General features: G+C 51.3%; 1 protein-coding gene across 4 annotated transcripts in view; it reads left to right on the forward strand.

Moving 5' to 3' along the window:
* The window catches only part of TMEM63C (transmembrane protein 63C), a 74472-nt gene that overhangs the window by 40438 nt on the left and 12069 nt on the right, over positions 1 to 21965 (forward strand). For 3 of the 4 annotated variants that reach the window (XM_072963480.1, XM_072963481.1, XM_072963482.1), the window contains exons 7-19: positions 3569 to 3606; positions 9252 to 9394; positions 10793 to 10841; positions 12691 to 12799; positions 14576 to 14649; positions 15265 to 15345; positions 15456 to 15579; positions 16349 to 16482; positions 17919 to 18041; positions 18503 to 18656; positions 19860 to 19966; positions 20990 to 21076; positions 21655 to 21720. In XM_072963480.1, coding sequence (XP_072819581.1) covers positions 3569 to 3606; positions 9252 to 9394; positions 10793 to 10841; positions 12691 to 12799; positions 14576 to 14649; positions 15265 to 15345; positions 15456 to 15579; positions 16349 to 16482; positions 17919 to 18041; positions 18503 to 18656; positions 19860 to 19966; positions 20990 to 21076; positions 21655 to 21720 — 1289 coding nt within the window. Of the gene's footprint in view, positions 1 to 3568; positions 3607 to 9251; positions 9395 to 10792; positions 10846 to 12690; positions 12800 to 14575; positions 14650 to 15264; positions 15346 to 15455; positions 15580 to 16348; positions 16483 to 17918; positions 18042 to 18502; positions 18657 to 19859; positions 19967 to 20989; positions 21077 to 21654; positions 21721 to 21965 lie in introns of all 4 variants that reach the window. The other variant, XM_072963483.1, reaches the window with a different exon arrangement.

A 21965-nucleotide genomic window follows, 5' to 3' on the forward strand; every position in this document is an offset into this window, starting at 1 on the left:
TCCCCCCGCAAGGGCCTGTGTCCCTCTGTCCCCCCACAGTAAAATCCAGAAAGGGAGGTCTCGCTTGCCATCTCCACCTCTTCATCTCCCTCTCACTTATCAACCCTCGCACATGTAGCTATTACCTACCCAAACTGCCCCAAAGTCACCCACAAAATCCACCAAAATCTACAAAATCATATCTTATCTCATCTGATCTCTCAGAAACACCTGAGCCTGTGGACCAGCACTTCCAGTTGCTTCCATGCCATCCCACTCTCTGGGTTTTCCTTCTGTCCCTCTGTCTGAGCCTCCCCCACACTGGAAGTTCCCCCAGCCCATCCCAGACCTGCCCTTTCTCGCCCTCCACTCTCTCCCAGGCAATGTCCTCCACACTCCTGACTTCAACTGCCACCTCTACGTGGATCCCTCCTAAATTCCTCTCTCCAGCTAATCTTCCTCTGGGCTCCAGTCCCATTTATCCAATGGCCTTCAGAATATCTCCATGTGGATATTATAAGGGCATTTCAGACTCAATATGTCCAAAATACGCCGTGATCTCCCTCCACGTCCATCCGTCCCTGAATCCCTGGTCACAGACTCTTCCCACCATCCACCCAGGGACATGAGCCTGGCTCTTGCCCAGGCCTCGGGCGTGACCTGTCCATTACCAAGTTGTGTTGCTTTTAGCTTCCCAGTTTTGTTTCTCTCCACCTCTCCCACCATCCCCTAGTCCAGGCCTCCATTAGTCTCTTGCTTGGATGATTGTGGTAGCCTCTAACTGATCTCTTTAGGTCCACACCTGCACTCTGCTCCATCCAGAGCGATCTCTGTGAACAGGGACATACATCAGTGTAAGCTTTCCATGGCTTCCTAGTGCTCTTGGAATCAGTTGCCGCTGCCTTGACAGGGTCTCATGGTTTGGCCCCTTGCTCACCTGTCCAGTCTATCTTTCTCCTCCCAACTCTCTCACCCCCTGCCACACTGGCCAGCTTTTAGATCCTCAAAAGTGCCACCTCCTTCTCTCCCCAGGGCCTTTCACCTGCTCTTCCCTCTCCCTCTTCCCCACTGACCCCTCTCAGGCTAACACACCAATCCTTTGTTCAGATTTCAGCTCAAGTACTGTTTCCCCAGGGAGCTCTGTCCACCCCATCTGGGTCCATATCTTTTGTTATATACTCCTGGAAAATGCATTCCCGTTCTTCAGTGCCCTTAACCCAGTCTGTGATGATTCCTCATCTGCGCAGTCAGCCTAGAGTGTGCACTTCCCCTAGTGGGAGCAGGTGCTCTGCTGGTCTTACCCACTACTGTCCCAGCACCCAGCCCAGCCTGTTGTGTGATTAGTATCTGATACATATGTGTGGGATGCAATGAGTAAGTAGAGCCTTATGCCTTCCATTATCATCCCTCCAAGAGACCTGGTCCCTTTTCTTGTCAAGATCTGCTGCAGAACAGGTCAGGAGCCTCAGGCAGGTTCATGTCTTGGAGATTTCCTCCACAGAATAAGGACAGTAACACCTACCCAGCAAGGCAGTTCTCAAGTTTATCTTTAGAAACATCACTTTGACTTTGTGGCAGGGTGGAGGTGGGGGGTTCTGTACAATGACAAAAAGATCATGTAATTTTAAAAATATCCAAGGGATAAATCATCATGGCAACAGTGGGACAGTCAAACAGAAGAGGGTAGAAATTAGACATGGAGGGAGAGTGTGGCCAGGTGGGCCCCTCAGTGCCCTGGACAGGATGGTGAGGCCTCAGCCAGGCTGAGTGGTGTTGGGGAAGCAAACGGGTCTCCCCACAGGGCCTGGAGCAAGTCAGGGCAGGTGTGGTGGGAGAGGGGAGGATGGGGCCACTGAGGGCGGTGCAGTGAACTGACCACTGCCACTCGGTCTTGTCGGCTAAGCTGGCTCCTAGGAGCTTGTGGCCATTTCCTTGGGGTGGGGAGAAGAGAGAAAGTGCGTCTGCTTCTCAGGCCCACTGTTCAGCTGCTAAGTTTCCTGAGTGTTTTATGCCTTTCAGAGCTATGATACAGGCGCAGGGGAGTGTGTGTGTGTGTGTGTGTGTGTGTGGAGAGAGAGAGAGAAATGAGTCCACACATGCTCACTCACACGTCTGTGTATGTCCATGTGGTTTTCATGGGTACATAGGCCACACTTGTACTCACAACCTCTGCCCTTTCACTGGTGGTCCTCTGCTCTGCATAACCACTAGGGCTGGTCATCAAACCTGCTTGCTCCCCTAGTAAATCACGCCCTTGGCCCAGAGGTGGGCAGCAGAGAAAGATTCTCCATTTTGGGGAGGGGTGGCCAGACTCTCAGCCCCACCCTTGTCCAGCAGCTCACCCCTCCCTGGGAACTTCCTGGTCCCTGCTGTCACCGTCTTGCTATTTCCCTTCATTGCTCTGCCCTATCCCTGGGCATCTATCCTGATTTTAGTTCTCTAGGGCGTAGCTGGGCGAATGTATCCCCCCAGAGCTGGACACTTCCTGACAGGATTCCCACTGTCAATCCACCCAACACAGGCAGGGAGGCTCAGAAGGTGGGCCTTATACCATAGGGAGCTAGGGACTTCTTTCTGTTCAGTGTTTACCTGCCCCTCATGGCTTCCTTTTGACAAATACCCCTTCCTCATTTCATGTGGTTCCAGAGAACTGACAACTAGGTGGCCTTGCCAGGTTCACTGATGTGCTTGTGACCCAAATAGGGCCAATCAAGAGCTGCAAACTTTTCCAAGACTTTGCTAAACCCTCTGGGATTCCAGAAAGAAGCATGCACCAGGGTAACTTAACCAGCTGCCACATCTGGCAGCTTTTAGGGCCGTGGCCCCTGCCCACCTTATGCACATGGTTCCCAAGCTGACTCCCTCTCTTGGCCCTCCCAGCCCCTGGCCAAGGCCATCTTTTCCCATGACCTCGAAACTCAAGACAGCAAGACCCTGAAAGACAGGACCCTCAGATGCAGGAGAAGAAATCCAGCTCAAACAAGCTTTATAGCAAAAGGGTAATATGTGGTTCGAGTGTGGAGAAATCCAAGAGAAGCAGCTGCTTCAGGTACAGCTGGATCTAGAAGTCCCACATTGCTACCAGGACCCCTCTCTGGTCCTCTCTCTCCTGAGCGGGCTTTTTTTTTCAGACAAGCTCCTGCATAAGGCATCAGACTTACCAAGCCACTCCAGGCTGCGTAGTGTTGACCAGGGTGCAAGAGCTCTCCAACACCTGTTTCAACCCCTTAAGAGAATTTTGATTGGCCCTACCTGGGTCATGCTCCTGTTGGTCCACTGACCACTGGTGGCAGACAACTACTTGGACGGCCCACTGGGCCACAAGCCTGAAGGAGGGGCATTTCCCAGAAGGAAGGAGGAACAGATGGAAAGCAACTGACATCCACCCCAGAGTCCCTTCTCTCCCTCCAGGCCAAGGCCCACACTCTAAGCCCCCATTTCCTGTAACGAATGCTTGATTTCTGAAAAGACATCTCGCTTAGCACCAATTCCAGTCCAGCCCTCTTCCAAGACCCAGGCTCTTTCTCTCGTCTCTTGTGGGGAGGACAGGGCACTGGATTTTCTCACCCTTTCTCTCCTTTCCCCACAGGGCTTCTATTCCTGGTTCTTCAACACCATCACCATGAAGTAAGTGCCTGAGCTCATGACAGCCGTAAGTGGGGCCTTATTTAGGGAAGGGTGGGGGTGGGGTCTCCTGCTCTACGTGACTGGGCCCTGGGCCTGAGTTCTGTGCCCCACCTGCCATCCCCTACTCCCCGCTGCCCACCGCAGCCCAGCCCAGGCAAAGGACACTATCCAGGATTCCAGCTGGTAAAATGGGAACTGGACACTGCATGGCCTGCTTTCCCTCTGCCACAGTTCTCAGGAAAGGACTGCTTTCACGTGCTTGTAAAAATGCTTTTATGAACTCCACACCAGGAAAAAGAAATCCTTCCCATGTGCTGTCTGCTTTATTTCTGTGAACGTGGTCCCTTAGATTTGCCAAGATGGAAAAAGCAAAAACCACTGGGCAGAAGGGCAGGCTTCCTCTCTCAGCCTCAGTGCCCTTTACCCAGCGCCTTCTGGACGTCTTTAGTGTCAGACCCCACTTGGCAAGGAGACAGACTCCACGTCACCTGTTGTCTCCTGATTCCCTTGTACCAACCAGATGCCTCTGCAGAGCACTTATCGAGTTCCATGCCTCCACTGCATGTGTGTACCCATGTGCACACGTGCGTACACGCCTACACACGTGCCCACAGCTCTGCCTTCACCTTGGAGCCCTGTACGTTTGCGGGCTCTCCCTAAATATCCCATCCCGCCTGCTCTGCCCATCCTTCAAACTGCCTCCAGGGTCTATACCTTCTGGTGATGCCTGCCTTAGGGGCGGCCTCACTGCCCCGCAGAGGCTGCCTGCACCCAGGACTTGACAGGACCTGCTCACTTGCTTCTTTGCAAAAGCGCATAGGGCTTCATCCTTCATATGCCTCCACACCCATCATTCAAGGGCTTCACTGGGAGCATTCATACATTGTCCCAAGACCCCATCCCACCTTCGTGAGCCACACCAAGACACCTCTCTTTCCCCAGACCTGCTGAAGGGCCTGGGACCCTGTGGGGCACAGAGCACCACGACTGGACTTTGGGAATCCAGAGCAGGGCTTGGGACTGGCAGCCTCTGGTGCTTGAGCCCCAACCCACTGATGGAGGATTCCCCATGGCCTTGGCCTCCAGTCTTCCTTCATCATTCACCAGAGTCCCCGGAAGTGATACAGCTAGTTTGTGTGTGGTTTGGGAATCAGCCACACATGGGGGGAACAGAGGAGAGACTTTTATTTCTTGGCATCTTCTTTGGTTTTGCTTTGCTTTGTTAATGCTTAAAACATGCACAAGCTTGCATAAATACATTTTCATTAAGAGAACCATAAAAGTTCATCTCCAGTCTCTCACACCCCTCTTCATCACCCCCCTCCCCCGGAAGCAATTCTTGTCATCGGTTTCAAGGGAATTTTGTTTTTTCCTTTTGACAAGCATTTGCTATTTTTGCATTTTAAAAATAACCAATAACATGTATGAATATTTGGAGCTTGTGACCCTGGGAGGCTGCACATGCTAACTGTAGGTTCCAGAGTTTAGCAAATTCGTCAGTGATGGGCAGGGGTGTGATGGCAAATTAGCCAGCCCTTTGCATGAGAAAGAGGGCAGAAAAGCTGGGATGAGTGGGCCTGCCTGAGCTGGGCACATCCTCAGATCTGGTAGAAAACTGCCCTTAGGATAGTTTGAGGCTGACTTTCTGGATCTTCTCCACTGTCTGCTGACACATCAATGGGTATAGACAGGGCAGGAAAGAAAGTGTTTATGTTGCAGGGGACTAGGGTACATGCAAAACATAACAAAACTTCATGTGGTAGGTGTCTCTGTGGTGTGTGTGCCTGTGAGTACAAAATGAAAGGTCCAGTTCTCTGCATTGGTGCAAATCTGTGTGCAGCTGTTCATGTGTGCATACCTGGCCCTGCAGGTCAGTAGGAGGTCAGTGTGCACAGCTGTGTGTCTGTGTGAGAGTCCTCGTCCCCCCACCGGTACCCCACCCAAAGGACCCTCCACTGGGGACGCATCATCTGAGAAGGGTGTTGACTGTGCATTGTGCACCCTTCGAAAACAGTGTCTAGGAGATAGCCTAATACATTTACTGAGTGGGAGGGTGGAAGCCAGAATCCCAGTGCACAAAGCCCACACAGTCTAGTTGGAAAAGCAAAGGTTACCAAGACACACTACACATAATTCATAATAGAGAGAGCATAACCACTGTGCAAAGGGCCTTTGGGAGAACGAGAAATTAATTCCAATTAAGGGGTTCAGAAGAAGTGTAGTTTCAGACGAGGCCTTGAAGAATGGGAAGAATTTCGATCATTGTGATGCAGGGGGTCCAGCAGAAATTAAAGACTGCGTGAGCCAATACTGGGGGCAGAGATGGGCAGGGAGTATCCAGAAATGGTAAATCTGGTACGGCTAGAAGCAAGAGTACCTAGCGAAAGAGGGGATAAAAGATTGGGCTGGAAGGATCAGCAGGGATCTTGACTACCATACTGAGAATCTTGGCTTTTGATCTAGAGGCAGCAGAGAGCCAATTACTGCTTTTGAGCAGGAAGCTTTGGATGATGTCTGCTTGTAGGCAGGAGTATGGAGCGGGGGTGGATGGCAGTTGGAAGAGTCCAAGGGCAATGTGAGCAGCTAGAAGACTCTTCCAGTGTCCAGGTGAGAGGTGGTGGTGACCAGGGAAACAGTGGGGAGGAGACACGGGGAGGGAGATTATTGGTCACAGTCAGTGAGTCCTGGTTTCCACCTGGCTTCCACCTCGTTAGGAAAGAGGAAGAGAACGAGGTCTGGTTTCTGGGGAGGGTAGTAATACCACTAATTGGGAGCTGAGATGTGTCGAGTTGCAAAATTGATGAGATGGGGCCAGGGCAAACATGTGAGTTGACCAGCAAGCTACTGAAAAACAGGATTAAACGTAGGGGAATGGTCAGAGGTGGAGATTTAGACTTGGGATATGGGTACACAGAGGTCGTAGTTAGTCATGGAAGCAGATATGTCACCCAGAAGAGGGCAAAATCAAAAAAGGCCCAAGGGAGAGAGTGGTTGGGGCAGGTGGAAGAGGCAACAACCTGTAGGGCACTGGCTCACTGAAGCCAGGCAGGCACAAGTTTCCGGACAGGATGCAGCCAGCAGCCTCCAACCCACTGAGGTTGAGTAGAATGAGAGCTGAGGAGATGTCATCAACTTTGGGGATTTGGGTCTCCATTGGGTGGGCAGTTCCAGGATAAGGAGATGTCCAAGAAGTAGAGGCAGAGAAAGGAAGCCACCTTTTTCAGGAAGTGAGTGGGAGCCACGAAGTAAAGATACTGGATGGAGCTTGAGGGAAAACCAGTGAAGGAACAGATGCTTGAGGAGTCTCTTGGGCTTGTTTCAAGAGTAACAAATGAGCATTTGAACCTGGCTGTAGTTTAAAGGGAAGTGTGGGTGGCTGTAGAGAGAGGTGGATGTTAATTTAAAGATAAGAGAGAGGGACGACAAATACAGCAAGTCTCCAGAAAGAGGTAGAGGAGAAGAAGAGATTAGAGCGGAGATGAGAATTAACTGTGAGGAGGAGATAGGGTGATGCCTGGAACGTCACGGGGGCAGCACTTTAGAGTGGTGCAAAAAGGACAGAATTGAGTAGAGGAATATAGACAGACTCAAAAACTCAGGCTTGCCTTGGAACTGTAAGACCGGCTGCTGAACATAACCTGGGCTTCAGGAGCAGCTGGAACAAGGGGTGCAGTGGGGGGAGCAGGAATTACCAGCCCAGAAAGGAAATTCTTGTGTTCTCTGTCCCATGTAGCCCTCTGCTTGCTCCACCAGACCAAAGGCTCTCACCTGGGCTCAGGCACACCATTTCTGTCAAGTGAGCAGATCTGGGCACCCTAAGCCTGCAGCAGAACACTCCCCTATTCTTCCTTCTCACCAGTTCTCATCATCCCATTCTTAGGATTTAATTCTCAAGTCCAGAGCAGGAAGTATTTTAACTGCTTGAAGCTAAAAAAATAAAATAAAATAAAAATAATAAAGATAAAAATCAAGAGCTCTAAATAATTCCCTAAATGGTGATAGTGAAAGCCTTAAAGATAGGGTCTTTATAGTACTGTTGAAAAATAAATCTGAATCCTGGACTGGATGCTAGAAGTTGCATATAACCTTCACATCTGATCAGAGCCCAAGGGTGAGTAAACTATGGCATGTCCACCAATGGAGGGGGGTGCACAGCTTGGTGCTGGGTGTGAACCAATTATCCACAAACAGAGGCCACTATTATTATTATTATTATCAATGGTGGTAAAATAATCACCATTATTATTGCATAGCTGTGAAAACATTTAGACAAAAAGGTAAAACGATCCCAAGAGTTTTAAGATTAAATGCCAAGCAAAAGAGCAATACATCAACTGCTGTTTATATTACAGTCACTAAATTAAACCAGCACTACAGTAAGAAACTAAAGGAAATTGACCAAAATAGCCATTGTCTTAGGTTTGATGAGACTGTAGGTGAATGATTTTCTTCTTTTGTATTTTCCAGAGTTTCTATAATAAGCATATGTTGCTTTTAATTTTTTTAATTGAAGTATAACACACATACAGAAAAGTGCACAAAAAATAATTGTCACAATAGTACATAATCACAAAGCAAAGCCTAGACAACCACCATCCTGATAAAAAATTAGAACATTGCCAAGGCCCCAGAAGCCCTCCTCCTGCTCCGTCCCAGTCCCCTATTACCTGCCCCCTCTCCAAAGGTAACCAGTATCCTGACTTAAAACTCTACAGTTCAATAATGCCTATTTTTGAACTTTGTATGTAAAATCATATGGTATGTGTTGTCTGTGCCTAGCATCTCTCACCCAGCGTTGTGTTTGTGAGGTTCACTTATGGTCATCCATTTTTATCCCTCTCTATAGTATTTCATTGCATATATAATGTGATCTATATCTCACTATATACATACTTTTTTTTTTACTACATATGTATCTCAATTCTTGTGTCCATTTCACCTTTGATAGACATTTAGGTTGTTTCCAGTTTGGGCAGTTACAAATAATGCATCTATACATGTCTCTCCATGCTCATGTGCACGTATTTCTGCTGAGTATAAACCTAGGAGTGGAAGTGCTAGGCCATAGGGTGTGCTTACATTCAATTTGTAGAGATAATGCCAACTGTTATCCAAAGTGGCTGTGCCAGAGTGTGTACCCATGAGTGTGTGAGAGCTCCCCGCATCCCACGCCCTCACTAACACTTTATCACCAACATGTTCCTCACTGACTTTCTAGCTTTGGCCAGTCTGGCAGTGTGGAGTGATATCTCATTGTGGTTTTAAGTATTCCTTTTTAATTTAAGGAACAACTTTTCGAAAAATAGAATGAACCTTGATATCACTAATGGTTTGACCAGTGTCTGCACCATAGTAAACATCAAAATGTTTGAAGAAGCAATAAAAGATGAAATAAATGTATGATTTAAGAGTGCTCCTGAATTTCCAAAGGCATATCTATAGCAGAGCTTCTATCTTTGATATGCCCGTGAAATTCAGTGGAACACATTTTAGGCATAACAGAAGTTTTGAGAAAGGTGACATTTCTAAAAATAAAACTCAAGGCAGTGTGGTAATCTCCTCTCCCTTTCTTCTTATCTCCCTCCAATTTGAGTTGTGGCCATACTGGCTCCTGAGCAATGTCCTTGTACCTGTGTCTCTTCCAGGAATGAAGATCTGATTAGCAAGTGTGGAGACGATGCCCGTATCTACATCATGTTCCAGTATCATCTCATCATCTTTGTGCTCATCCTCTGCATCCCCTCCTTGGGCATCATTTTGCCCATCAACTACACTGGAGACGTTCTGGGTAGGCAGAGCTCAGCGGGCCCTTTGCCTGGCCCACTAGACCTAAGACACAGCCTGGTAGATGAGACGGAGCTCAGATCTTGGGCATCTAGAAATCTAAATTTGAATTCCACTTCTCAAAATTAGTTATGTGACCTTAGGCAACCTGTGCTTCAGTTCTCTCACGTGGAGACCAGAGATGATATCTTCTTTGATACAAATTTGGCCCAGGGCCTGGCACATAGAAGGCACATAGTAGTAATTCAGTCTGAAACTGAATGTTTATTTGTGACCCAACACTGCACCTAGCCAGGTGTTCATGGAAGCCTTTTTTATGACATGTGACCCACTGCAAGGATCCCTGGATCTGACCTCTCTGTACCCCTCTGATGGACGTAGCACCTAAGTGCAGAATTGCTCGTAGAGAGTCTATCCACACTTCCTATAATGGGGTAAATTTTGACAAAATAATATGGTGGGTAAGGACTTGGCCTTCAAAGACAGAAAAGTATTGGTTCCCCAACTTTTATCCACATCTGCTTCCCAGAAAATTATTTACTTATTATTATCTTACACAGTGTCTTCAGGCCTCGGTTTCCTCACCCGTCATAGGGATTGGGAGATAATGCATGTCAAGGGCTTGGCACAGTGCCAAGTGGGTTCTCAGTGAATAACAGCCAGTATTTCATTAGGAGCTATGAAAACAGAGCTGTATTAAAGCCATACAACTAGGTGGCGTAGGATAGCACCTTAAATGGCAGCCAGTCGTACCCTGACTGCTCAGGTTTCTACCTGTTTCTCCTTGGCCAGAGGTACACCTCAGTTAACTCAAGGTAGCACCCAGTGCTCGTGCTACCAAACACCACTACCAGGGTAAATAACTTCTGAGTCTTGTCTTCCCAGGTTCTCATCCTATGAGCTGGTGTCTTGGCAATGATAGTATGATGCAGGCTCTATGAACACATTTCATAGAACTTGGAGCTGTCTCACCAACAAATATACCTAGCCAGAAGGATTTACTCTATCAGAATGAGGCATCAACACATTTTTGGGAGTTCTGGGTTCTTATGACTGTTGCCAGTGGTAACAGCATTGCTGATTTCATCATTCCACCCCTGGTGTGGCTGCCAGTTTCCTTCAACAAGCATTTACCAATGGCGGTTATGTGCCAGTTGTGCGCTGAGGATGCCACACCAAGACTCGATCTCACTTCACAGCCGAGGACCCCCAGTCAGCAGTCCCAGGGAAGAGAGGAGGCCTTTGCTGGGGTTTTGGGGAAGTTGGGGACCATCTCTGGGGAACTAGAACAGGACGTAGGCAAGCATCTCTAGACCTCAGGCATTCACTCAGGAACCCAGAAGTCTGGCATCCAACCAGTCAAGGAGCCAGGTTTGAGGTCAGCAACTTTCTTCTCTTTCAGACCAGAACAGTCACTTTGGTCGGACCACCATTGTCAATGTCTCCACAGAGTAGGTACCTGATCCTCTTACCTCCCATTCTACTGGCTGGGTGGGGGATGGGAGGAGGGGTGTTGGTGGGAAAAGCGGGTCCAATATGTGGGTCCAAAATAGGGGCACCACTTTGCTGATAAGAAAGGCCTGGTTTCCTTGGGAACTCAGGTCCCAAGTGGGATGCCAGAAGTTGCATTCTCTTGGTGAGGCAGCATTCTTGGTGCCTCAGTGTCCCCCATCTCTGTAATGGGTGGAACTACCTAAACCAGTCACTCCTGGAGACTTACTTGGAAAGGTGGTCCTGTTTGCTTAGCATGTCCACCTCCCAACAAGCAGAAGCACTGTAGCAAGTAGAGGTTTAAGGTATTGCTTCCCTGCCCGCAAAATACTTCAGATCAACCTTCACGTAATTGAGCAAAACACAGACCTATTCCCACAGCAGCGAGCCTGAGGAACCACAGGAGCTGGGTTCATGTCCCGGCTCTGCCTTTAGTCGGCCCTGGGTCTGGGGCAACACACTCTCCCTCTCTGAGCTTTGTCCCTAGTCCATGGTCGGGGAGGAGATGTTGGACTTGATTGCTAAGCCCCCTCCAGCCCTCGTGGTCTGGGAACCCATGGATTTTAACATCAGCCAACCCAATTCGTGGCCAGATCAACCTGCACTGAGCCAGATGTGGCCCTGCTGGCCTGCTCTGAGAAAACAGCCCCACTAGGTCTCCTGGCCAGGCTTGGCTGACTGCCTGACAAAGCTGAAGTGGCACTTCCAGCAGGTGTGAGTCGGGGTTTGCACACTCCTGCCCCACCTCCCCTTGCCCCACCCCTGATCCTCTGCCCCTGCATCCCGGCAAACTCCAAATCCATCAAACCGAGAAATCAGCAGAATGGGGTCAGACATCCTCTCAGCTCCCTTTTCAACGCACTCCTCCCCGGGTGCCGCCAACACCAGAGCAGAGCTCCAGCTTCTCCCAGGCCGGCCACTGGGATAAAGCATCTACAACTTCCCAACAAGGAGTGAATTTTAGTAGGGGAGCAAAGAGCCTTCAACATTCATAAAGACATACCGGCCAAGAGCCAGACTCTCCCTTAGGGACCATATCATCTTGCTCCCTCTGAGGAAACTGAGAAGAGAGGCATCTAGCGAGATGGAGAGTGTCAAGTGAAATGTCAGGCGCTGGGATGGTGGGGAGGAGATATTTTGAAGCAAGGCAGCCTTTCTCTCCTCAAGCTGCACCAAATAAGGTGGGCCCTATTTTTGAGCAGTCAACCTGGCCTGATGCCTTGGGACAACATCATGTGAGCAAAGTCCACGTGCCAGGACTCTTCCTACCCCTGGGGAAGGGGCCAAATCTGCTCGGCCCTCCTTCCTCCAGACCTGCATCTGTCCCTCGCCGCAGAAGTTGGGCGGCCCCTCCACTTGGCGTCCTGGTCAGCTGGGGGCCCTGGGCTGCAGCCATTGGTAGCACGACATAGCAGTCCTACCTTGAGCGTAAGTGCTTCTGCAGCTCTGGGCTTACCTCCTGGCACTGCTGCAGCTGGGAGTGACCCCAGGCAGTCCCCCTGGCCCTCATTTCCCTCCAAGTAAAATGGAGATGCTCACAGTACCACTCTCATGTGGTCTAAGAGTCCAGTGAGAAAACGTACATAAAGCATCCTGCCCCACCCTGGGTCTGGCGCATGGTAAGCACTCAGTAAACGTTAGCCTTTATTAGCTGGGGTGAACAGCGCCTTCTCCATTCCCTTCCAAGGTGCCTGAGTGGAGGCACCGGAGGGCAGCCCTGGGAAGACTGGTGTGGGAGAGAATGATCTGAGGGAGACTGCGTGGGGTGGAAGGGGGAATCTCATGCCTCATATGACTTGCTCTTGGCAGGAGCAAGTTCCTGTGGCTGCACAGCTGCTTTGCTTTCCTCTACTTCGTCACCAACTTCTTCTTCATGGCTCATCACTGCTTAGGGTTCGTGCCCAAGAAAAGCTACAAGGTGAGTAAGTGAAAAGAGCTACCAGAACAAGTCCCTCCCAGCTAGGGCCCCTCCCCAGCTGGGCCATCCCACTCCCAGCCTTCAGAGGCATCCCAGCTTGGCATGTTCTGCACACCTGTCGGGGGTGGTCTCACCTGAGCACGGTAAGTCTTTGCTTATCCCTGAGAATCATCCACTGGCACATCTGTCCGGGTTGCTAAACCACCGAAACACTTCCAAACCAGTCAGTAAGTAGCTGCTCCCAAGTGCCTCCTCCCCCTGCACCCCTGCTGCCCTGGACCATCTCCAAGGACCCCTGGACCTCCCCACCATCCTAAAACTAAAATCTTAACTAACCCTGGGCCAGCAGGGGGCCTCCATCCTCAGTGGCCAGTGCACCCTGCTGAACCTCAAGACATTTTGACCACTTTGTCCATTCCTGCTGCACCCAAGCTCCTTGCCCTTCCACAATCTCCCTGAGGGCAGAGACCACATGTCTTAGCCCCGCATGCATCCCCACTGCCTTGGTTTGGGTCACCCCCATCCCACCTCTCAAGCAGACCCTGAGGCAAGAATTTGAGTAGTAGTTGCTTATTTTGGAGATGATCCCAGGAAAGACCACTAGGCAGGTGAGATCTTCTGGGAGGGAAGAACGCAGGTAAAATGGAGCAGTGAGAAGCAGTCTCTTCTGAGCAACCTTGCTTACATGGGGGAGCTCTGGGGCTCAGAGCAGAACATGCGCCCTAAAGTTTTCCTGCCCAGGGGGCAGCTGCCAGGGGTATTTTCTCACCAACTCCCTGCCCATCGCTGGTTAAGGAGGGCTGCACCGGGGGCTTTAACTCCCCACGCCTCTCTCTGCACGTGGGCTAAGCATGCTCCCAGGGCCAGAAAAAGCGCACAGGCAGTTGGGTATTTGAAGATACAAGCACCCTACTTGGCGTAGGCGGGCACCACAAGGGGAGGGGCCTGCAGGTTGTCCGGGCTCCAGCTGGAAAGAAACTGGGAGGACCAAGGTCTCTGCTCCCATCCTCAGCTTTTCAAAGGTTCAGTGATGGGATCAACTCCTTCTAGTCATCCATCCCAAACGACTGGTTCACCTTACCCCACCCCATTATGCAAATGCACATACCTCTGAGAGGTTCCCCTCGAATGTTTCAGCTTGCCAGGCATGGAGGCTTGGCCACCCCTGATCAGTCTGAACTTGGCTACTTCCGCTTTCCTTCTTGTCACCAGAAGCTTCTGCCCAGACTTCCTTCTCTTGAAACACAGTTTATCAGACTGTCACCTCGAGGTGTTGGCTCAGGAAGACATTTCCCACTCACAGAATAAAATGTGAAGTTTTAGCTCCCAGAGTCTAGTTCATCTCCCAGCCCCTCACAGTTTGATGTTAGGTATGGCTCCGGGGAGGTGGGACTTGACATGGGACACAGGAGTTGGAGGGAGACCAGAAATCAGTAAGAAAGTAAGAGCAGCCCTTGCCAGGCGTGGAGCTCTGGCCCGCCCCCGGCACTGTCCGCAGCCCCTGGCTCTTCCTCCCTTGGCCACAGCCATCCATGGCAAGGGGCCTATGGGGGGCACAGAGAATAGCAGAGGTGTAGCTTGCCTGCCTGCAGCTTCCCATGGTCTGCTGACCTCAGGGGCACAGGCTGGGGAAGCTGGCACCTGGATTACGTAGCAAGGAGGCAGTCTGATGTGCATAGAAGGCTACTGCAGATGGTTCTGGGCCAGCCAGAGACCCAGACCCCAGGAGTCCTGTGTGGGCACAGTCTTCTTTCTCCATTTACCTTCCCCACCTAGGTCACAAGGACACTAATGATCACCTATGTCCCCACGGACATCCAAGACCCAGAAATCATCATTAAGCATTTTCAGTAAGTGGGTTGGGTGGGCTGAGGCAGGGATTGCCTCCTCCTCGTAATCCTGCCTGTGTCCTCATGTGGGTAGTGAGTTGGCACAGGATGGTGGGGTGGGGAGAGAGACACCCCAGGTTGTGGCTCACCCCGGATGCAGCGCAGCATCAGCCTTTCAGAATGGGCGAGGCCCTGGGGCCAGAGCAGGGTTCCTGAAGTCAGGGCTTTCCCACCTGGCATGGGTGTGAAGGGAGGATACTGGTTTTCCTTTCCCTTGCAGTGCCAACTGTGGAGCCCAGGGAGCTCCCAGGCCACAGTTATCTAGAGCAGATCACCTTGAGGCATCTTTTGTGACCCAGGTTCCTAGCCCCAGGACCTAATTATCTCCCCATGAGCAGTAATTTCCAGCTGTGCTCCCTGACCCTGTTCTGTGTCATCTGGGAAGGATGTGGCAGATCTCAGATTACCAGGGATCAACCCTGACATCTGACCTCAGGAGCAAGGGATGGATTCTACCATCCAAGAACCAGGAACCACAGGCAGCTGAGCCTCCCAGCCCCGAGGGCTGTAGCGGTGGGGGTCAAGGGGAGTCCCCAGCCCCACAGGCTGGCTCAACATCCATGTTTGTGGCTTCAGTGAGGCCTATCCAGGGTGTGTAGTGACCAGAGTCCACTTCTGCTATGACGTCAGGACCCTGATTGACTTGGATGATCAGAGGTGAGGCTACAGTGGGATCTGTGTGGACCTGAGGTTGGGGGAGGAGGGGAGGTTGTGGCTCTGCTGGCCCTTGACCACAAGATCTTCCCCTGCTGCCCATTGGCTGACAGGCGCCATGCGATGCGGGGCCGGCTCTATTACACTGCCAAGGCCAAGAAGAAGGGGAAGGTGATGATCAAGGTCCACCCTTGCTCTCGTCTGTGCTTCTGCAAGTGCTGGGCTTGCTTCAAAGAGGTAAGTGGCCGGGGCTTTGGGGGACACAGCAGAAGGGCTGGGGCACTGGGTGTCCAGGCTCTGTCCAGGGATCTGGGCAGTGCCCCTCACCTGCATCCTTGGGCCCTAGGCCCCATTCAGCTCTGCTTGTGCTGTGGCACCTAACTCCTCCTTTCCTGTCCACCATGTCCTGCCTCCCTGTTAAGAAGGCAGGGGAGCTGTCAAAGCCTTTCTTGGGGCCACCTGCAGAGTGGTCCTGGGAGGCTTGCTCTTGCCTCCTTCTGGTCTTGAATGGGAGGACCAGGGAGAACACAGCAGGCTGCTGTAGGCTGCCAGGCTTCAGGCTTTCAAAGAGCTGGGGCGGGACTATCTGAAGGCAGTGGGCTCAATCTTATCACCCAATCACTGTAGCTAGAGGAAGGCCTCAGGGCAGGACTGAACTCTAGCCAGTCCAGAAAAAGAATAACCCCTGTTCCTGAAAATGCTGCAGACACATTCTATCACTCCTCTTGAGTCCACCCCAAGTCCAAAAGCATCCCCTGACCCAGCTCTGCCTCACTTTGCCCAGCTCTAAGAGCAGGGAGCTAATTTCAGAGTCATAGCCTCTTCCTGTTTTAGAGCTGGGATCTTGGAGCCCAGTTGGGGTCCTGAGCCTTTTGAGAGGCTTCAACGGGAGCCAGGGTTGGAACCAAGGCCTCGGGCCTGGCGCCTGAGTGGAGAGAGGCCTCACGTCCAGGCGAGCTTCCTGGGACTCTGCCGCTCCAGCTCTGAGGGCCACATCTCACCCCAGGTAGATGCAGAGCAATATTACAGTGAGCTGGAGGAGCAGCTGACTGATGAGTTCAACGCTGAGCTCAACCGTGTTCGGCTGAAGCGTCTGGACCTGATCTTTGTCACCTTCCAGGACTCCAGGATGACGAATCAGTGAGTGCCGGGGCCACCTGCCTTCTGTGCCCAGCCCAGCCCCAAGAGTGGGCCTCTGCTTCTCTGAAACCACTCTTCTTTCACTCCCATTCCAGCCAAGGGTTGGAGGAAAGAAAGCCTCCCTCTGGTTTGCCATATTCTGTCTTCCCCTTGACCCCTCCATGCTCCTCACGAGCATGGCAGCTGCCATCTTGCTTCCCAGAGCATGGCCCCATCTGTCTTCCCCCAGCTGCCGGGCTCAACTTGTCTCCAGAGATGCCCAGGCCCGGGCTTCTCACTCCCATATGTCCTTCCTTCAGCACAGAAATGGTCAGAGTAGCCACTGACTTCTTGGTTCCTCTTCTAGGCCTTAACAAGAATGATACCTATTGTCTCCGTCACTATACATCACTCCTCTCCTCACCCCGAGTGAGAGTCAGGGTAGAGAAGCCTTGCTTGTCATTTCTATTCTCCTGCTGCAAGCCTCCCCTAATTCATAGCCTTACAGCCTCCTCTCCCCTCTGCCTAGTCTCTGGCAGCCTCACCTTGACAGGGAGTGGATTAGGTCCACTCTAGAATGTTCTGGAAGGAATTTTAGGACTGGGTCAAATAGATAGAAGCCCCAGAATCAGTCTTTTGAGGATTATGGGGCCATCCTCTCCCTGAGGGAGCCCAATCATTCATAACACCTTTTCCTTACCCACCCAACCCCATAAAGGAACCGTGGAACAGCCTAGAATTTAGTCACAAACAGTTGTGTGCAATTTTGCAAGTTGCTTACACTCTCAGATTTCTTATATGTCACATTTCTTCACTGATATCGTCCCTGTCCACCTCCGAGAGGGTTAAGAAGGGATATGTGTTCCATTTAGTGTGTGTGTGTCACTTACAAGTGACAACACTGTTTATTTTCTGAAACATTGGCACCTGGTAGAGATCTTAGGCTTAGTGACAGCAGAAGTGTTAATTAGAAAACCAAAGATGGGGCTCCAGGGCCATAGCCTGCCCCTATTTTGTTGTGACTTCAGAAATCTGTGCAACTAGGATAATGTTCATCACCAGTTAGCACAGGGTCAGGCACTGTGTAGAACTCAATAATTAGTAGCTACTGATGTTAACATGAGGCTGAAATTAGTACCTCCCCCATCAACCTCACAGAAAGAGCATGTCTTTGTGCCATCAGTACTGTTAAGGGGGAAAGACATTAACTGAGAACCATGTGATCCCCTCTTTTCCTGGACAGTCCCTCTCTCTAATGCCCCTCTCCTCCAGTGACTAGTCCTTAGGAACTGCCTTCCTCTAAGGTCCTGAGAGGCATATACAAGGCTGCAAGAATTCCCAGGAAGCGGGTGAGCCCCCACCTGTGGGATGGCCACAGTGGCTCTGGGCCCCGGCATGAGACCCCCAAGCCCATCATCCTCACCCCCAGACCTCTGTCTCCTCCCCCATCTCTGCAGCATCCAGGAGGATTACAAGTACATCCAGTGTGGTGTGCCCCCTCAACAGTCCTCGGTGACCACCATCGTCAAATCCTACCACTGGAGGGTCACCCTTGCCCCACACCCCAAAGACATTATTTGGTAAGCCCCCTCTGTCCCTCCCCTCTCCTTTGAGCTCCTCTGAGACTGAGGAAGGCCATAGGAGGGGAAAGGAATCAGGACCTGTCCTCCCACTTCATCGCCCACATATGGCCCCCCCCCGGGCCATGCCTCTCCTGGGCACCACAGCCTCTGCCCACCCCCAAACCACCCCACCACAAGCATAGAAGGCATTCAGCCTTTGGAGAAATGGTTTTTCCTTCAGACAGAATTCAGGTCTTTTTTTTTTTTTTGGCTCACCAATGGGATATATTCAGGGCTTTTACAAATGTTGTGACCGAAGGGAAGGTCCAGGACTGTTGCTTGCAGGTGTGGGCCCAAGAGGCTGAATCAGACCAGGGAAGCCTGGTACACAGCTGGCGTGCAGGAAACAGCATGTGGGCTCTGTCTGAGGGCTGAGACCCAGGGTCCTGAGTGCATCGCCCTCCTCCATCTCTCCCCAGGAAACACCTGTCTGTCCGCCGCTTCCATTGGTGGGCCCGCTTTATCGCAATCAACACCTTCCTCTTCTTCCTCTTCTTCTTCCTCACCACGCCTGCCATCATCATCAACACCATCGACATGTACAACGTCACCCGCCCCATCGAGAAGCTGCAGGTGCCTCCTCTGCTTGGGCCAGGCATGGGGGCCCCAGGGAAATGAAGGAAGAACTTGGGCAAGGATGGGATGGGGGCCCACTAGAACGTGACTCCAGAGCCCATGCAATTGTGGCAGTGGCAGCAGTGTAAATGGTGGCATAGAGTTTCCTTGGTTCAAAAAGGAATAAATATGGATCGTTGTCCATCTTAGGGACTAGGGGCTGAAGAGTTGGGGAGCTGCAGGCAAGTTCTGGGGTGAGTGTGGGGGGATGGGCAGTCTAGTCAAGTGTAGCCTTGGAGGGCTTCTCTAGACTGGGTCAAGCTAAAGGTACAAGAAATGCAGCAGAAGGTGTGGCAATCATGGCAGCTCTGTTCTCCCCGAGTTCCCCAGAGCTTGGGTCCCTGGTTTGAAACTAGGATTGAGGTTGGGGAAGACTGAAGTCCCAAGGTGGTCCTCCTAGAGGAGCAAGCCCTCCAGACCTGTCTTCACTTCCTTCACTTTCAGACACGCCCGCTCCAGGCTGGGAGTGCTGGGCCCAGCAGGGGCTGTCCAAGTGAGGGGGTGCCTCATACAGACAGAGGTGTTCAGAAGAAGTGGACTGGCCCATTCCCAAGTTCCATAGCCTCAAGGCTGTTGCAACGACCCTAAAGGCCCCTCTTTTCATGTTATCCCTGTCTCTGCTCCAGCAACCCCCACCCCACACACAGAGTCAAGCCGAGCGCTTCTGCTGCCGCTTACTTTTGCCCTCTTTTTTCAACTTCACTGTAGGCCCCCGGCAAGGGACCACAGCTCTCCCTGGGGATTCTTTCTCTACGCCCTCCTCCTCTCCGCCTCTTCTCACACAGCATCACAATAAAAGCAGTGTCTCCTCCCTGAGATCTGAGATAGCAAAACCTGGCTCTAGCCTTGGGGCCGACTCACTAGGGGCAGTCCAGGTGACCCCTCCAGGGACCTCAGCGTAGAAGACCTATGCCCCTTGGGGATGTCACTTGACCTTGGGGTGTCAGCCTCTGGCCGCCCCAGCCAGGCAGACCCCTGACCAGAAAGGCTGGTCAGAAAAGCCAGACCCACTGTACAGCCTCAGGGACACCAGGCCTGCTCTGGGACTGAGCTGGAGAAGAGGCCAGGGGTGTGGGAAAAGGCAGGGGAGGCCTGGAAAGGGATGGGGGATGCTTCTTGTGCATTGATGTCTCCCTGCCCTCTGCCGCTCCACCCCTGCAGAGCCCAATCGTGACCCAGTTCTTCCCCTCCCTGTTGCTCTGGGCCTTTACGGTGATAATGCCTCTGATCGTCTACCTCTCCGCCTTCCTGGAAGCCCACTGGACCAGGTGAGCTGGGGGCCTCCCCTCCTAGCCCTGCTCTTGGCACTAGCTTCTTCCCCTGCTTCCCAACCCCACCAGTTTGGTGCACTCACATCCTGTCTGGCCTAAGGAACAACATTAATATGGGATGGCTTTGATGCCAGAAACCATCCCAAAAAACTAACAGATTTATTTTTATTATTTGGAAAGAGGGGACCAGATTGTCCCTAGGCCTTTGGTCTCAGGGATGCTGAGATAGGACCACCACATCTGGGGTGTGGAGTCAAAACCAAGCCCTCCTTGGGCTGTTTGCTCTGCCTCCGTCCATGCGTTAAGGATCTGGAGCTATAGGCAGAGAGAGGCAGTGCCAGGAATTCCAAGCCGAGGGCACAGGTTGAGAGGGAGAGTGGGACTTGTTGGGAAAATGTCAGGAGGGCTGTTAAGGCCACAGCAGAAGAGCCCATGCACTCAGTCTGACTGTAGACCCATGTAGCCCACACAGCGCCCACATTTTAACAATTAAAATCTATTTCCTATTTGTTAGCCTTAATAGTTCTACAGTGGTAGCTAATTGGTTAGAAAGTATTTCTACCATACCCTGGGGCAAGTGGACCTGCTTTGGCCTGCAGGCTGCATGAGTCTCAAGTTATTTCCTGCACCGCAAGTTTCTACTATCCTATCAGGCAGTAAGCCAGGAAGTTTGTCCTAACAGTCCTTACTGGTCTTTCCTCTGGCCAAGAACAGGGCTTCTGTTGATGGTTGAAACTCTGCAAGGATTCGGAGTATCATTGGTAATGTCCTTTTAACAGAGATGTCAAGTATATGGCATATGTGTACCCTCCCTCCCTTTCCTATGCCCAAGGCTGACATCACTAGTTGATCATGCTGTTCTTTCCTGCTGCTCCGAGCCAAGCACAGCTCACAGTGCTCCATGGAAATGGCATTGGTATACACTATCAAACCATTTTCTAGACCAGGTAACCGTCTCTCTCTCTCCATTCTGTAGTTAGGCATTTCGTTCTTAACATACCTCTCTTTGTTTCCTTCTAGGTCAAGTCAGAATCTGATCATAGTGCACAAGTGCTACATATTTCTGGTGTTCATGGTAGTCATCCTGCCCTCTATGGGACTGACCAGGTACGTCACCTCCAATTATCCTTCCTCTCTTCAGCCAGGCTCACCCTAGAGTTGGAACCTCCAAGATAACTATAGGCCCCCCGTGGTTGCTGCAAACCCATTCCTCAAATGATAGTCCAGTGCCTGGCAGGAGCCTGGCAGGAGCCTGGCATGAGCCAGGTACCATGTGAACTCTAAGCTGCCAGCCACAAACTCTGCCCTCAAAGAGTTTGTCATCCAGCTGGGGAGACAAGCCATATCTCCCAGCTAACTTACAGCCTGAGGTGGGGAGAATGCGGCCAGTGTGCAGTAGAAATTCAGAAGAGAGAGAGAACACTGTGGGAGAAATGGCTGGTGAAGTTTTCCCGGAGAGGATGGCCTCAAGCTGAAAGGCCAGAGGGTTAGGGGCAGAGGTGGCCCAGCATTAAGAAGGAAGAGAGGCAGTGTGGATTGGCCAGCTGGAAAAGTAAGATGTGAGAGTCTTTGGAGATTGAGCAAGGGAAGGTTGGAAGGAGAGAAGCCAATCCAAGAGGAATTGAACCCCAGGCCTTACTTCATAGATTTATGAACTGAGGGGTCTGCCTTATTCTTGCTTTTAGTTTGGACGTCTTCTTCCGCTGGCTCTTTGACATCTACTATCTGGAACAGGCATCCATCAGGTTCCAGTGAGTACTAGAGTGCATGTTTCAGGGGTACACTGGGGCTTCTGTGGGTTCACACCAGGTGGACATGTGTATCTCTTATTTGCTCATACAGGTAGAGGTGAACGCACGCAAACACTCTCGTTAGGCAGCCTCTTAACATTTCCCATGCCACGGACCCCTTTGGAAATCCAGTAAAGCCCAAGGACTCCTTCTCTGAATGAAATTTTTGAAATAATTGTGGATTCAAAAAAATTCCCCCCCAAAAA

Source organism: Vicugna pacos, chromosome 6 (genome assembly GCF_048564905.1).
Source record: "Vicugna pacos chromosome 6, VicPac4, whole genome shotgun sequence".
NCBI lineage: Eukaryota > Metazoa > Chordata > Mammalia > Artiodactyla > Camelidae > Vicugna > Vicugna pacos.